At 33.4% G+C, this 13,360-nt stretch overlaps 2 protein-coding genes and 1 long non-coding RNA gene across 16 annotated transcripts in view; 2 read left to right on the forward strand and 1 right to left on the reverse strand.

The window, feature by feature from the left end:
- Positions 1-3,016, forward strand: part of LOC106068067 (putative tetratricopeptide repeat protein 41) — a 67,650-nt gene extending 64,634 nt beyond the window's left edge. For all 13 annotated transcript variants that reach the window (XM_056025627.1, XM_056025630.1, XM_056025626.1 and 10 more), the window contains one exon: positions 60-3,016. In XM_056025627.1, coding sequence (XP_055881602.1) covers positions 60-1,057 — 998 coding nt within the window. In that variant the 3' untranslated portion in view covers positions 1,058-3,016. The remainder of the gene's footprint in view (positions 1-59) is intronic.
- LOC129925676 (uncharacterized) lies at positions 2,511-8,639 on the reverse strand. Its single transcript, XR_008777370.1, has 4 exons — positions 7,559-8,639; positions 6,049-6,164; positions 5,619-5,740; positions 2,511-5,512 (listed from the first exon to the last, which is right to left on the reverse strand). It is a non-coding gene; the product is annotated as an uncharacterized LOC129925676 (long non-coding RNA).
- A 1,331-nt stretch (positions 8,640-9,970) lies between these two features.
- LOC106066002 (synapsin-like) overlaps positions 9,971-13,360 on the forward strand; it is a 102,782-nt gene continuing 99,392 nt past the window's right edge. For both annotated transcript variants that reach the window (XM_056026510.1, XM_056026512.1), the window contains exon 1: positions 9,971-10,142. The gene's annotated coding sequence lies outside the window, so the exon portion shown is untranslated. The remainder of the gene's footprint in view (positions 10,143-13,360) is intronic.

Here is a 13,360-nt window from a genome sequence, read left to right on the forward strand (position 1 = left end):
ATGAATTTAATATAATTATGTTTCTTAATTTTTAATGCTTAAAACTAAATTCTGTTTAGGTGACAAAGATTTGGATGTCACATTTAAAAAGCCAAAAGAAAGATTTTTGAATGTAGCCAGTGGTGAATATGACCTTGGCTACTCCCTGTTTCATCACAACAGACCTCCTCATTGGAAACTGCCCAGTGTGGATATTTTCCAATTGATTGCTGGCTCACATATTCAGGGAGCATTGAAGTGGAATATACCAAGCCATGCCTGGATTCCAGGTAGACATAAGCTACAGTCAGGCAACAGGCAAGCACTTTTATCTAGCAAACAAAAACATGCCACTGGAAAGTCTAGCAGTAAAAAAACATTATTAGCTGCCTCCTTTAGACCATCTCCAGTGGCTCTTTCTAGTTACATCAAGCGTGCTGACAGACTAAATGAGACTAGCAATTGTTTGCTGCCAGAAAGAGCATCAAGTGTCAAGATGGACTTCCTGGAGGATGACTTAGCTACTAGTTCTAGGAAGAGACAACTGATTACAGTCAACTTGTTACAGGACACTGAGACTGATGATGAAATGGTAGCAAAGGATATAACAACTGCTGAGACATATAGAATAAAAAATGACAAGAAAAGTGTAAGAATAAGATCAGCTGATGCACCAAGAAAACTTTTTCAAAGATATGGAGGCTCCCAGATGGCTGGGAGCAAGACTATCACCACGCGCAACCTGTGGAGTGGTCAAAGTAGCAGAACATGTTCAAGTTCAGGCAGCCATTACTTTCATTGTAGTCTACAAGGATGCCATGATATTACGCTGAGCAACACTAACTCTATAGCAGGTCCTCACAGTGACCTGTCTAGTTTGCTGGGTCAACCACCCTGTCCAAGACCAGTCACTAAAAATATATACCATCATTCAGCTTGGTATCATGTACCAGGGCGTTACCTAACGCCCCCAGAAAGTTTCGTTAAGAAACGAATGCAGAAAACAGACAATGCTAAAGATATTGAAGCGTTCATTCATGTCAAATCTCAGTGGTTGAACAAATCCAAAGTGAATTAAAGGGAGATAAATGTGTTCCTGGAAAATGTGCCTATACTAAATGTTCACTTGGCCTGTTTATCAGGTCAGTTTTGTAACTCTATTTATGAATATCTTATTTGAAATACTGCATTCCTCACTAATCTTTGGACTCGAAGACAAGCCTTAGTATTATTAATTTATTATTTGATTAGATTGATTTCTTGTATGAATTGGATTGATTTCTTGTATGAGTGTTACTTATTTCTTAGACACATTTTCCATTCTGCATCAATCATTTTCCTTCAGCAATTTATAGACATTCAAATTTAACATTAATATACATAAACACATTTATTTGAATTCATATCTACCTACACTACATCTCCATCAGACAAAGTTAAGGCAGTTGATTGTTATGCTGATCAAACAAGACTTAGCAAACTGGATTTTTTTTTCAAGCGAGACTCATTGACAAAAAAAATAATGTTTATTTAATGATATTTGCTATTCATTAAAAAAATGTACTTTAAATCAATCTTCGCTGTTCTTTAAGATCATGTACTTTACATCAATCTATATTCTCATTCATTAAGATTATGTACTTTGCATCAAATTTTGCTTTTTATAAAAATCTTGTGTACTTAACATCAATCTTTGCTTCTCATCATAATCATGCTTTTTATCTCATATTTTTCACATCTTATCTCAGTGGAAAACATTAACTATTTTGATTTGAAAAAAGCAAATTATTATTTTTGTAAATATTCACCCTAGATATGGACAACATAAATATACACTTTAAAACAGTTTTGACCAAATACTATAGTTTCTTATTTCATCCATTTTTTAACAAATGTATAGAGTAAGATTTTGTTTCATCTCACAAAAATAAACAAACTACAAAACTTAATTTGCATTATTATAATTTATTATTATTTGACATGATTCTATTTAAATACTTTATTATGTACACCAGAAATAAACTCTTGTTTGTTGAGTTGTTCTTCTAAAGGCCTGACCTCAACTTTCACAGATTAACAAATGTTTGTTGAGTTGTTCTTCTAAAGGCTTGACCTCAACTTTCACAATTCAACAAATGTTTCACCGTTGTACAGCTGTTATACGTCTTTTATCATGCGTTTGAAAGATCCTTTAAAATAGACGAAGATCTTGTAGGGCCTACCACTTTTACAAAATCTATTTCAGAAAAATAGAAATGAGCTTGAACAACTGTTGAAACATTTGTGCCTTGCGGTAGACAAATCAGTTTCAATATTTTTTAGAGGCCCCCATAAAGAGAAAAGCCGCAATCAGGTTTGTCTAGGATGTCCGTCTGTCACACTCAGATCTCAAAAACTAGAAGAGAAATGAAATATATATTATTTCCCCATGCATTGTGTCTCGCAAAGTTTAGGTGCAACGGCTACTTTTTATTTTCTAAAAGCAACGGTTTTGTTTTTAAAATTAATTATGCAAGCAATTTTTTTTTATAAAAAATACACCACTTCTAAAACAATTCATAAATGTAACGAAGATTATGTTACCAATATGTTGACAAAGATAATTTTCAGTATATATTTGTAAAAGGCGGACCCTATTCCCAACCAGTTGTGAATAGGCTTCAACCCTATTCCCAACCGGATGGATGGGTCAAATAAGGTCAAAACCCTATTCACAGTCAACAGGGTCAAATTAGGTCAAAACCTTATTCCCAGTTGACTGTGTTTAGGTCAAATCCTATTCAGTTAAATGTTTTTTTTTTAAGTGATTGATTTTAAAGAAGATAATAGAAAATAGCTATAAAATAGAATTGGTTTGATATTGATAAATCTTTACAATTTATTAAACTATTATTTTTTTCCCTAATGTAATTAAAGGAACAATGTATACTTTATAGGTTATTTTTTATTATAGAATTGTTAGGTCATATTTTTGTTAAATCTTTGAGCTGAATATTTGTAATAGCTATAAAATAAATAAAATATATTAATTCACTGATTTTGTTTTCATTTCATTCCTGGTCAAATCATCTCCAATTAAATATATTTTTTTACTTTGCTTTGACTTTAAGCACTCAATTCGACATATTTTTTTATAGGCCTATATACTGCTTCTTGATATTTTTGACATGTGTTTTCAATGTTTTCTCTCCCATCTTCATTATAAAGTTTAGTGCATTGAGGATGGCTATAATAAAAAAGAGGAGCTATCAAAACAAGGCAGAGAAAAAAATATAATTTGGGGGAGGGTGGTGTGGTGATTATGTTTGTATATAATATTGTAAACGGTATGTCATAGAACCTTGGTTGTAAGACTTAAAGAATTCTATGTTTATTTATTATTTTACTATTATTTCTCTGGCCCATTGGTTGAGACAGAGTGACTGCGCTTGAAGTTTTGTTATTGTTGACAGGGGACTGGAGTTTTGTGATAGCCTAGTAGGAGCCATTAATAAGGCAGTTCTGATAGTTAATGTACATCTAGGAATTCAGCTTTTGTTGGTGTTATCTACAGTTTTAATTTATTCCTATTCCAACATGGTTATCAACAAAAACATTCACGTCATTTGCACTGGAACATTTTACATAACCTACCACTTCTTTTTCAGTACTGCTAACAATTTTAAGTTTTTTACTAACCAAGCTGTAAGGGAAACCTAGTCTTTTTTTCATTGTGAGGTGTTGTTTATTATTAGGTCTTCCTTTAGTTTTTACTTTTTTCAACATTACATTACTAAATGTATCAGTTGTAACTTTAGATGAGTCAACAATATCACTACCAGACAGATTGTTTTCACTATTATGAAAGACAAAGGGTTGAGCACGATTAATTGGAACAAACTCTTCACCAACACACTCATCATTCAAACTAATATCTGTTTCAGCCAAGGCCTGAGAAGTTGAGGCAATCGGAACAAACTCTGCATCAACACACCCACCATTCAAACTAATATTTGTTTCAGCTAAGGCCTCAGACACATTAGTAATAACAAATTCCTTATTGGCCCTGATATGATAAATAAATGTCTTTAACTGTTCAAGCTTTACTAAAAAATGTTGTTCCCCCATATTCTGATACAGACGGTTTAGTTCATTTGTCAGGTCCTTAACAATTTTAAATTGCCCTTCTGCTGTCTTTGCACTAATGGTTGGATAAATTACATTAGTTGAGATAGATGATATGTCATCAAATTCTTCATCCCTAAATGATTTATTTTGGAAATGGCACCCAGCAGGAAGAAAAACCATTTCTAAAGAAAGTTTATGTCTCAAAGAAAGAATATGTCTGCAAGGCAATAAAAATTTAGTGAAGAAAATACAAATGCAAGAATCCATGCTAACCACATATGAATTGGTATCATTAGAATTACTAGTATTAGAAATAGAAAAAAAATGATGTGTCAGTACTAGAAATAGAAAAAAAATGATGTGTCAGCATAATTTTGAACTATGTTGTAGTTACATCTTTTAAATAAAGAAATTTGATGGCCCACTAACTCTGCTCCAAGGTGTTAATATATTCTTGTACAAAGTAAGCAAATGTGTGTCTGGTAGTGTTGAATAATGTTTAGTTATTTTGTGAATGTGGTGTTGTGCTGATTTTATTTTAGATAGATCTGAATCAAACAGAAGTAGCTTAGTTACACATGCTGAGAGTGTTGTGTGGCTATCTAGGTGCTTTTTTATCCTTGAATGATAAGATTCTACATGATTTGTAGTTGTGATATGTAGAGATGCAACATCTGTATTTCTACATGCTGCCCACATGTCAAAAATTGACCACCAATTATTTTGAAAGTAGCTTTCAACACTGGGACATGCTGAAATGATGTCAACTTTTAACAACTCAAATGCTTCTTCACTCAATGTATAAGATTGTTCTTTAAATAGATCAAACATTTTATTGGATAATTCCTTTGAGACATTTGTGTTTAAATACTTTTTTACCGCTGTCATTGTGTGAAATGAACATAGTCGAATTAAAGATTGAGGAAAACATTGTTTGATAGCACATCATGTAATACACTCAAACATTCAGACAAAATTTCAACACTCTCATTCCTTACAAAAGCATGCAACACAGGTACACCATTACCACAGACATCAATACACATAACATTCAACAATGGAAATAAATACTCATTGACTTTATAAGTGCAATCTATTATCAATATGGTTTTGTTGGCTTTATGTGAACCTATCATTTCCTTGGTCATGTATGCCAAATCAAAAATTCATTTTATGGTGTCACACCACATTTCACCATTCCACCACCAACCTTTATACTGTTTAGAATTTTCTCTACTCCTTCACTGTCAGTGCAGGGGTCTTTCAGTTTTCTCCTGTAGTTTTCCATATCCTTCCCAAGAACACATTTATTCTGTTTCTGCAAGATGATTTGTCTCAATTCTGACTGTGGTATTTTGGTGCCAACCATCAGATCCACAGTTTCATCAGGCTTTATTCTCCTATTTTCAGGATACACAAGTGCAGTCTGAAAATAATAAATTGTATATATATAGCTATTGGAAATCGATATTGACAGTTGAAAATTCATGAGAGATAATTGTTAGGAGTAAATATGCTTTTTAATAACTTACCAAATGATCTGTGGGGTGATTTTCATGTGACAATATTGCCTTTGTGATGACAAACTGGTAGCCAGTAACATCTGAATCACTGCACTGCACGTCTCACTGCACCACAATTATGTTTCCATGACCTACAAAAAAAAATATGACAATATTATACATATTTTTTTTTTCATCACTCTGTTATTATTTTGATTTGAGAGATGGGAGGAGAAAGGGGGGAGGGGGAACTGGCTACTATATCATTAGTATCAACTATTGCATTGTAAATAAAAGTAAATTACCCCTTTCAGACTTTGGAATCTAATAAGGCAGATGTTGTAAAGGGCATCTATTTCTATGGCCGATGGTTAACTAGGGTGGACAGCACTTCACTCAACACTTGGCCACTATATACCATAATATTTTTTCCATTTTTATGAAATATCGAAATAAATACCTTTGATTCGGCTGGATGCCTTTACTCGATGTTGGTTTTGTGGCTCTGCCTTGTTTGCATATTAATTTTAGCCATTCATACATTATGGATTCTTTTGCTGGATGTCCATTGAAAAGCTAAAAAATAATAAAATTTAGCACTCATAAATTGTGTGTAGGGAAAATTCATTCTCTTTTTTTAAGTGTAATTAAATTTAACAGCTGTAAACGAAAAAATATATAACATTCTAAACTTAACTTCTTTGTGTATAAAAAAATTAATAAAACTTTCTTTTTAATAAATGGAGAAAGTTTAAAATAAATCTCTCTCTTTTTATTTCCAACTAGGACTACGTTATTTTCATTCAAAATTACAAGCTACTTTACATGTAATTATTATTTATTATTTTATCTATATCTTATAATAATACAGAACAGACATTACTTTAAAAAAAGAAACAAAAACGTACTACACTAGTAACACTAACCAGCACAAAATAAAATAAATGAAAAGAAATAAAAAGCTAAGCTTAAATGAAATAAATAAGAATCTAACGATCTATTATAGTATTACAGTCAATATTGAATATAGTATAGTATTAGAGTAGTTTATGCTATTCTGCCACCTATAGGCCCAAATTTGAAAGTTTTGACTTTGACAGCCATTATTTGACAATGGTTTGACAAAGAAAATGAAGTATCAAAATCTTCTTTAGTTTAAGGAGAATAAGGATGCCTACTTATATTTGTACCCCTAACATATATTTGTTATTATATTTAAGGTCAAAGAGGCAGTGTGTTTTCATTTAATTCTGACAAATTTGACCCACGTTATTTGATTCCGGACACCATTATTTATTTTGGACAGTCTCTATATTTAGGCCTCAATAAACTCAGATTTTAATTCTTTAATAGCATTAACTAATTTTTAAGATCCCCAGGCAAAACCTCTCACATTAAATCATTAAGATGTTTTGGAATTATGCATAAATACGAACACAAAATGTAAAAATATGAACACATTCTACCAAATTAGGTCACTGGGATAGTGACTTCTATACCGACTTTTAGACTTATTTTATGTTTGAATTGTTTGTTTGATTAGATGTGTGTTGAATGTTTGTGTTTTTTTTATTAATTTAATAAATTTCTAATAGAGATGTCAGATGATCTTTTGTAGTATAGTACAGGTAAGGATAGCCATTCTTGCCTAACTGAATCCTCTATATTCTCTCTATATAAATCTAGATCTATCTAGTAGGTCTAGATCTAGGCATTTAACTTCATTCAATGTACCAAGCTCACTCCAAACATTTGCCCATTTTTCTCTATTAAAAAAACAACAACAAACGAACAAATATAATATAACTTAATATAAGATCATTTTTATTGATGTCCAAAACTGGCTGTCCGAAATCAATTTTGGTAAGAAAATCATAATTTAATTCGGACACCTATTAATTTTTTATTTGTATGGAATCAGACAACATGGCTTATAAATGATAATAAATCCAATAAATTGAATAAATCACCTTCAAAAACAGAATAAATATTGGCGGGCTCATTAGTATAGACTTAGCCAATCAAAAAATATAGTCTTAACCCTAGGAAGAGGTAACCGTAAAAGTCATCCGGGTAACATTGTTGATTATTATGAACGAATGATAACAAGACTCTGGATATAACTTATAAGACATGAAATCAGCTGTTTAATCTAACGCCATATTGGTTGACAACAACAGTTACAAGGGATGTTACTCCCAAACACCGATTGGTGCAACCTATATAAAACACACATCAACATCCTTCCTTTTCTATAGCTAACAAAATACATATCAGAAATATTTGCAATTAAAATAACAAACATTAATATAACTCATCTTATTTTATAAATATTGTAACAACTTAAAATAAAATAAAGTTCAATTGAGAGTGTGACACATTAATATGCATATTAATATTGTCATAAAAATTCTTAGTACATATCATAATCCCTATGCCACACAGGTCTATTTGTTTCTCGAGTGCTAGTTCTTGCTGGCATATTTCTATCACAATTATTGTCTGGTACATGAGAAACTACTCCAGACTGTGCTGCATGTTGAGAACAGTTACCAGAAAAATCTGGCCTCTCCTTATCATCATCATCATCCAAGACATTCCCATCATAGACATCAGTGTCTTTCAAAACAGTTTTCCTTGGCCTAATATGATATCTGTTGCGTATGTAGAATCCTCCATTATCTCCCTTGATCTTATAAGATCTTGGAGATGGTTGTTCCCTGATTATTCCCGGATACCATCCTGTTTGACCTGGGTTTTGGTAATAAATAGTTTGCCCTAGATGGAGTTTTGGTAAATCCCGAGCTTGCTAATCATATTGTCTTTTTACCTGTCGTTTGTAATTCTCTTTCCTCTCAGCTACAACATGTTCACTTAAACACTTTGAAGTGCTGGGAATCAATGTCCGAGGACTTCTTTTGAGACACATTTCAGCTGGGCTAAATCCAGTACATTGCCGAGGTGTATTTCTGAGTTCCAGTAAAGCTTCATATGGATCATCACCATTATGTTTAGTTTTCAGTATTAAATTCTTCTCCCTCTGTCATCTTCTCTCTATCTGTCATCATCTTCTCTCTCTGTGTCATCATCTTCTCTCTCTCTGTCATCATCTTCTCTCCCTCTGTCATCATTTTCTCTCCCTCTGTCATCATCTTCTCTCTCTCTCTCTGTCACCATCTTCTCTCTTTCTGTCATCATCTTCTCTCTTCCTGTCATCATCTTCTCTCCCTCTGTCATCATCTTGTCTCCCTCTGTCTTCATTATCTCTCTCTCTGTCATCATCTTCTCTCTTTCTTTCATCACCTTCTCTCTCTCTGTCATCATCTTCTCTCTCTCTGTCATCATTTTCTCTCTATCTGTCATCATCTTCTCTCTTTCTGTCATCATCTTCTCTTTCTCTGTCATCATTTTCTCTCTTTCTGGCGTCTTCACTTGCTAATCGACTCTCTTCTCTTTTTTCTTGTTGGAGTTTCTGTGAAAAGAAGTTTTCTTTCTCTGTAGCAAGACATTGTCTCGAAAAAGAATTGTTTTCTTGAGATCAAGGTTTGACTTCAGTTTGTAGATAAAATCAGTTTGTATATATTGTTATCGTCACCAGTTTCTTACTGTCCTAGGAGACTAGAATGAAAGTTGACAATTGTTAAGATGCAAGTTCTTTTTTAACTGTTAATTATTTCTATTCAAGGACAAGTATACGCTGTAGTAGTACAATAAATATTTATTATACAAAACTTTATACAACTATTATATGTAGGCTACTACAAGCTCTCACTTCAAGTTCTAACTACAAGTTCTCTCTACAACAAAGTTCTGCCTTTACTAGCATAGGCTCTAACTTTACTAGTTTATGTTCTAACATTACAAAAATCAGGCCTTAAATATCTTTTTTCTCTCCACCCTTACTTTTCACCTAGGCAGTTCATGTTTGAACTTTAGGACATCAAATTTAAGTTAGTTTTTGAGATCTAAACTGATATACTGACCAACAGACAGACCACACACAAGTAATTGCGTATTTTCCCTGTTATGGCCCGCATATGAAAGTAAATAAAAATAGTCTTTTATGTAACAATCTAATGTCAAAATCCTTTTTGTTTAACGCTAAACAATTAAATTCGTATCAGTCACAAATGTAATGGCACATAGAAGTCGCAACGGTAATTGTAGTTCGTAAATGTCTTCTTGAATGAAATTGTAGCGCCTAATGTCTCCAATGAGACTACGGACAATATAGATCTCCACTGAATTTATAATGTGTTGCATGATCTGAACAAACACATGCCAAGATAACAGTTCAATATTATCGTGTGTCTTGATAAGGCCTAGTGATAAAGTATTACATGAACACCATTGGCAGGAAGACGAAGGAATAAGTTCTTATCTTGAGTTAGGGCTTGGCTGTTCTAGTCCCACTATGTTATGTTCTATTGGGCAGAAGTTTTCCTCCTTATAGATTTACTTTCCTATGCCGCCATGTCGTAGCGTGTTTCAGAACAAGGTCTTTATAAACAAAATACATACCATTGTTTGAAATGTACAGGCCTTCAACTAAAGGTATTCATTTATTTTATTGCGTTAATTTTTACAGATAAAATATCAATTTAAGATTTATAGAAAGGTAGACATGGTTTTGTTTCTCATTAAACTATTCCCCGCTGGGTGAACCACTATTGGAACTTTGACAATCTTCTATAATCTATATGTAGGCCTACTTAGCGTTTCTCGGTTAAAAATCTATTATAAATATGTATATAATTTTGATTATATGAACACATTTATATAAATATAGTGACGATTTAAATAAGATGCCTTGAAATGAGCCTTATAGAAATCACTTTCGAATAACAAATTAAACAAAATGAAGGAGCATGGGGTGTATCAAGCATGGGGCGTCAGATGGGCGCCAAAAGATTATGAAGACAAATGTAATTTTCTGCACATTTTTGAATGATCAAGCTATAAAAAATATCTTTTGGATTATGTTGCAACACAACATATCTTAGATCCAAAGCAGCTTTGTGCAAACTTTCCTGTATAGAGTTTATGGTTGGAATAATGTTCATTAATGTGTAATTAAAAAACAACAACCTGCTTTTCTCAGTCAAAGCACGGACTTCATCTGTTGTTACACTTGCTATATTGTTCCAAGCTAACCAACATTTTCAACACAGTTCTTGGACTGAATGTTTCGAAATATTGCGAAGAGTAATCTTCGTTTATTTAAAACTTTTTAGAATGACATGTTGAGACAATGTTTCTTTAGCCTCTTCACCAGAAGTGATAAGAAGCAGACATTTCAGTCATTTCTGTAGATATTTACAATTATTTATTTTAATATATTTGTATTTGTTATAGATATAATCTGTGTGCACACCCGATTTCTGTAAGTTTCCGCGGGCCTCATACACACTTCGGACACTTGTAGCCCGCATACTGTAATTTGCTCACCACAGCTGTAAGAGAATTCGGCGCAATTCGTCCTGAATCTTGAAAAATCGCTCTTTTCTGTATTAGAAAAGTAATTATCTTTAGTTTTCAAAGTTTAGAAATAATGCAATCCCATTTTGCGGATTTTAAATACAACGTTCTATTCAGTGCCGGATTTAATTATGTGGAGGCTCCTGGGAAGAATTTTTGTGGAAGCCCCTACACTTTTCCGAAAGCTTTAATACAAAGCCAAATTTTATTATTCTTACCAATATTTAATGGGAAGTCATATTTTAGAAGACAGAAATAGAGTTCTTTTAATTTTTTTCTAAGTTTACTACTTTAATAAGAAAAATATAAAAAAACACGTTATATAAAAAAAGAAAAGCTTATATGAATTGTCATTGTATCCATTAATTTGGATCAGTCATGCAATTAAATTTGTAATAGATCTAGACTAACTATAAATCTGTGCGATTATTTTTTACCAATTGTTTTGTTTAGCGCGATTTCATGCTTTTAGCGAAAAGGGGAAGGGGAGAGAGTAAGAACGAGCTACCTGAGTGATCGCTTTTTAAATGTATTTATGAAAAAAAAGGTGAACGACCTGAATTTGAACTCATGGCGCACGCTTCCTAAAGCCGACATACTAACCACACTGCTGGTGAGGTGCTTATGACTATAGAAGATTTTATACTTAAGAATTGTTTGTTGCGACTTTAAAAAAGAGGTGACCTATTAAGGAGACTAATTCAGTTTATACCACCACTTCAGTCAAGTAATATTTTTTTCTTTGTTCGAGATATCAAGCAAAATAATTAATTATCAATAGCTAGTTAACTGTTTTTTTTTTAAATTGATTCTTATGTTGTCAGATAAAAGAAATAACTGCAAAATTTTAGCTTGATCCGAGATTTGGTGTCAGAGAAATAATGTGTACAAATTTTTTATCAGCAAGACAGTGTTAGTTCAAATAAGCTTTGATAAAAAAAGTTACAATTTTTGAGAAAAAAAAGTGTTTTTTTTTTTGTTTTTTTTTTTTAGTTTGTGTAGAGTAAGACCATGGGTGTCCTACTGCCGTAGATCCAAAACTGCATTTATTACTTTATTACTTATTTATTATTATTTTACGATCACGCTACAAGTAGACACATCTTATCCACGACAAAATTGCCATCCGTAAAATGTCTTCTTCTGTTACTAAAGACAATGAATGCACATCATGCTTGATGCGCCTTGATGAATCAATAGTTTTACTTCTTATTGAGTCCGTCAAAGTTTGTCACAGTTCGTGCATGTCGATGCTTCTGTTTTAAGGCTATCTAATAGGGCAGCTTTCTTTCTCATTCTTATTGCAATGACCGGTTCATTCATTTTGCTCTCGGCGAGGTTCATACCAGTTTACGCAGACTATCTCCATGTTGTCCGATCTTGCATAATTTGCTGACAAATGCTTTCTTTAATGCCTGCAGTCCTCAGATCTCGCTTGCAGACATCTCTGTGGGTTAGCCTTGGGAATCTCTTGAGTCTGACTCCCTCAGCAAGCTTAGCATTGAGGGTGTTTTAAGGAACTCTTCCTTCTACATGTCCGAGCAAACGTAGTCTACTCTATGCCAAAAGAGCATAGATGCTATCATGGGCGTAGCCAGGATTTTTTTATGGGGGGGGGAGGTTAGGGGGAATTTTTGTCTCCCCCTCCGGGCAAAAAAATATATCTGTGTATGTGTGCGTACGTGTGTGTGTGTGTACATAATTAATCTTTATAACATTCTGACCCCTCATTCTTTCGGAAGACGTTTATTGTGCCCTAGAATAGGTTCTTCCTGGAGTTAGTGGAAAAATTGTAGACTCCCCACCACTGCCATCAAGCACTATTTCCGGTATTAAAAGCCAACAAAATGCATATTCTGAGGTATCTACAGTGCATTATCCTGCTATTAAAAAGTTTTATTTCAAAAACCTTCCGTGCTATTCTTACTGACGTAGATCCTCCCGCGTCGTTTGGCGCATTGGACGGCAAGCTGCTTCCACAAAAATCTGTCACACTGGCAATTAGTGGCAAGGTCTGAAGCCTCTTCCCACTTGCTCTGAGGACCTCCATGAAAGTGTGGCGCCAAGTTGTAATAGGATGTCCCTGTTTTCGCATTCTTTATAATGGCCTCCATGTCATCGCAACTCTTATAATGCGTAATTCATTTTGTTGGAGAATAAGTCCCGCAAACCCCATGCGACGCTCTGTCACAACCTTACTAAGGGGTTGATTTCTAGCACGACATAGGATTTCCTTGATTGAAACCTGATCTCTATAACTATCTCCTAAAATCCGTCTTAGCCATGTTTGTTGA

Source organism: Biomphalaria glabrata, chromosome 4 (assembly GCF_947242115.1).
Source record: "Biomphalaria glabrata chromosome 4, xgBioGlab47.1, whole genome shotgun sequence".
Lineage (NCBI taxonomy): Eukaryota > Metazoa > Mollusca > Gastropoda > Planorbidae > Biomphalaria > Biomphalaria glabrata.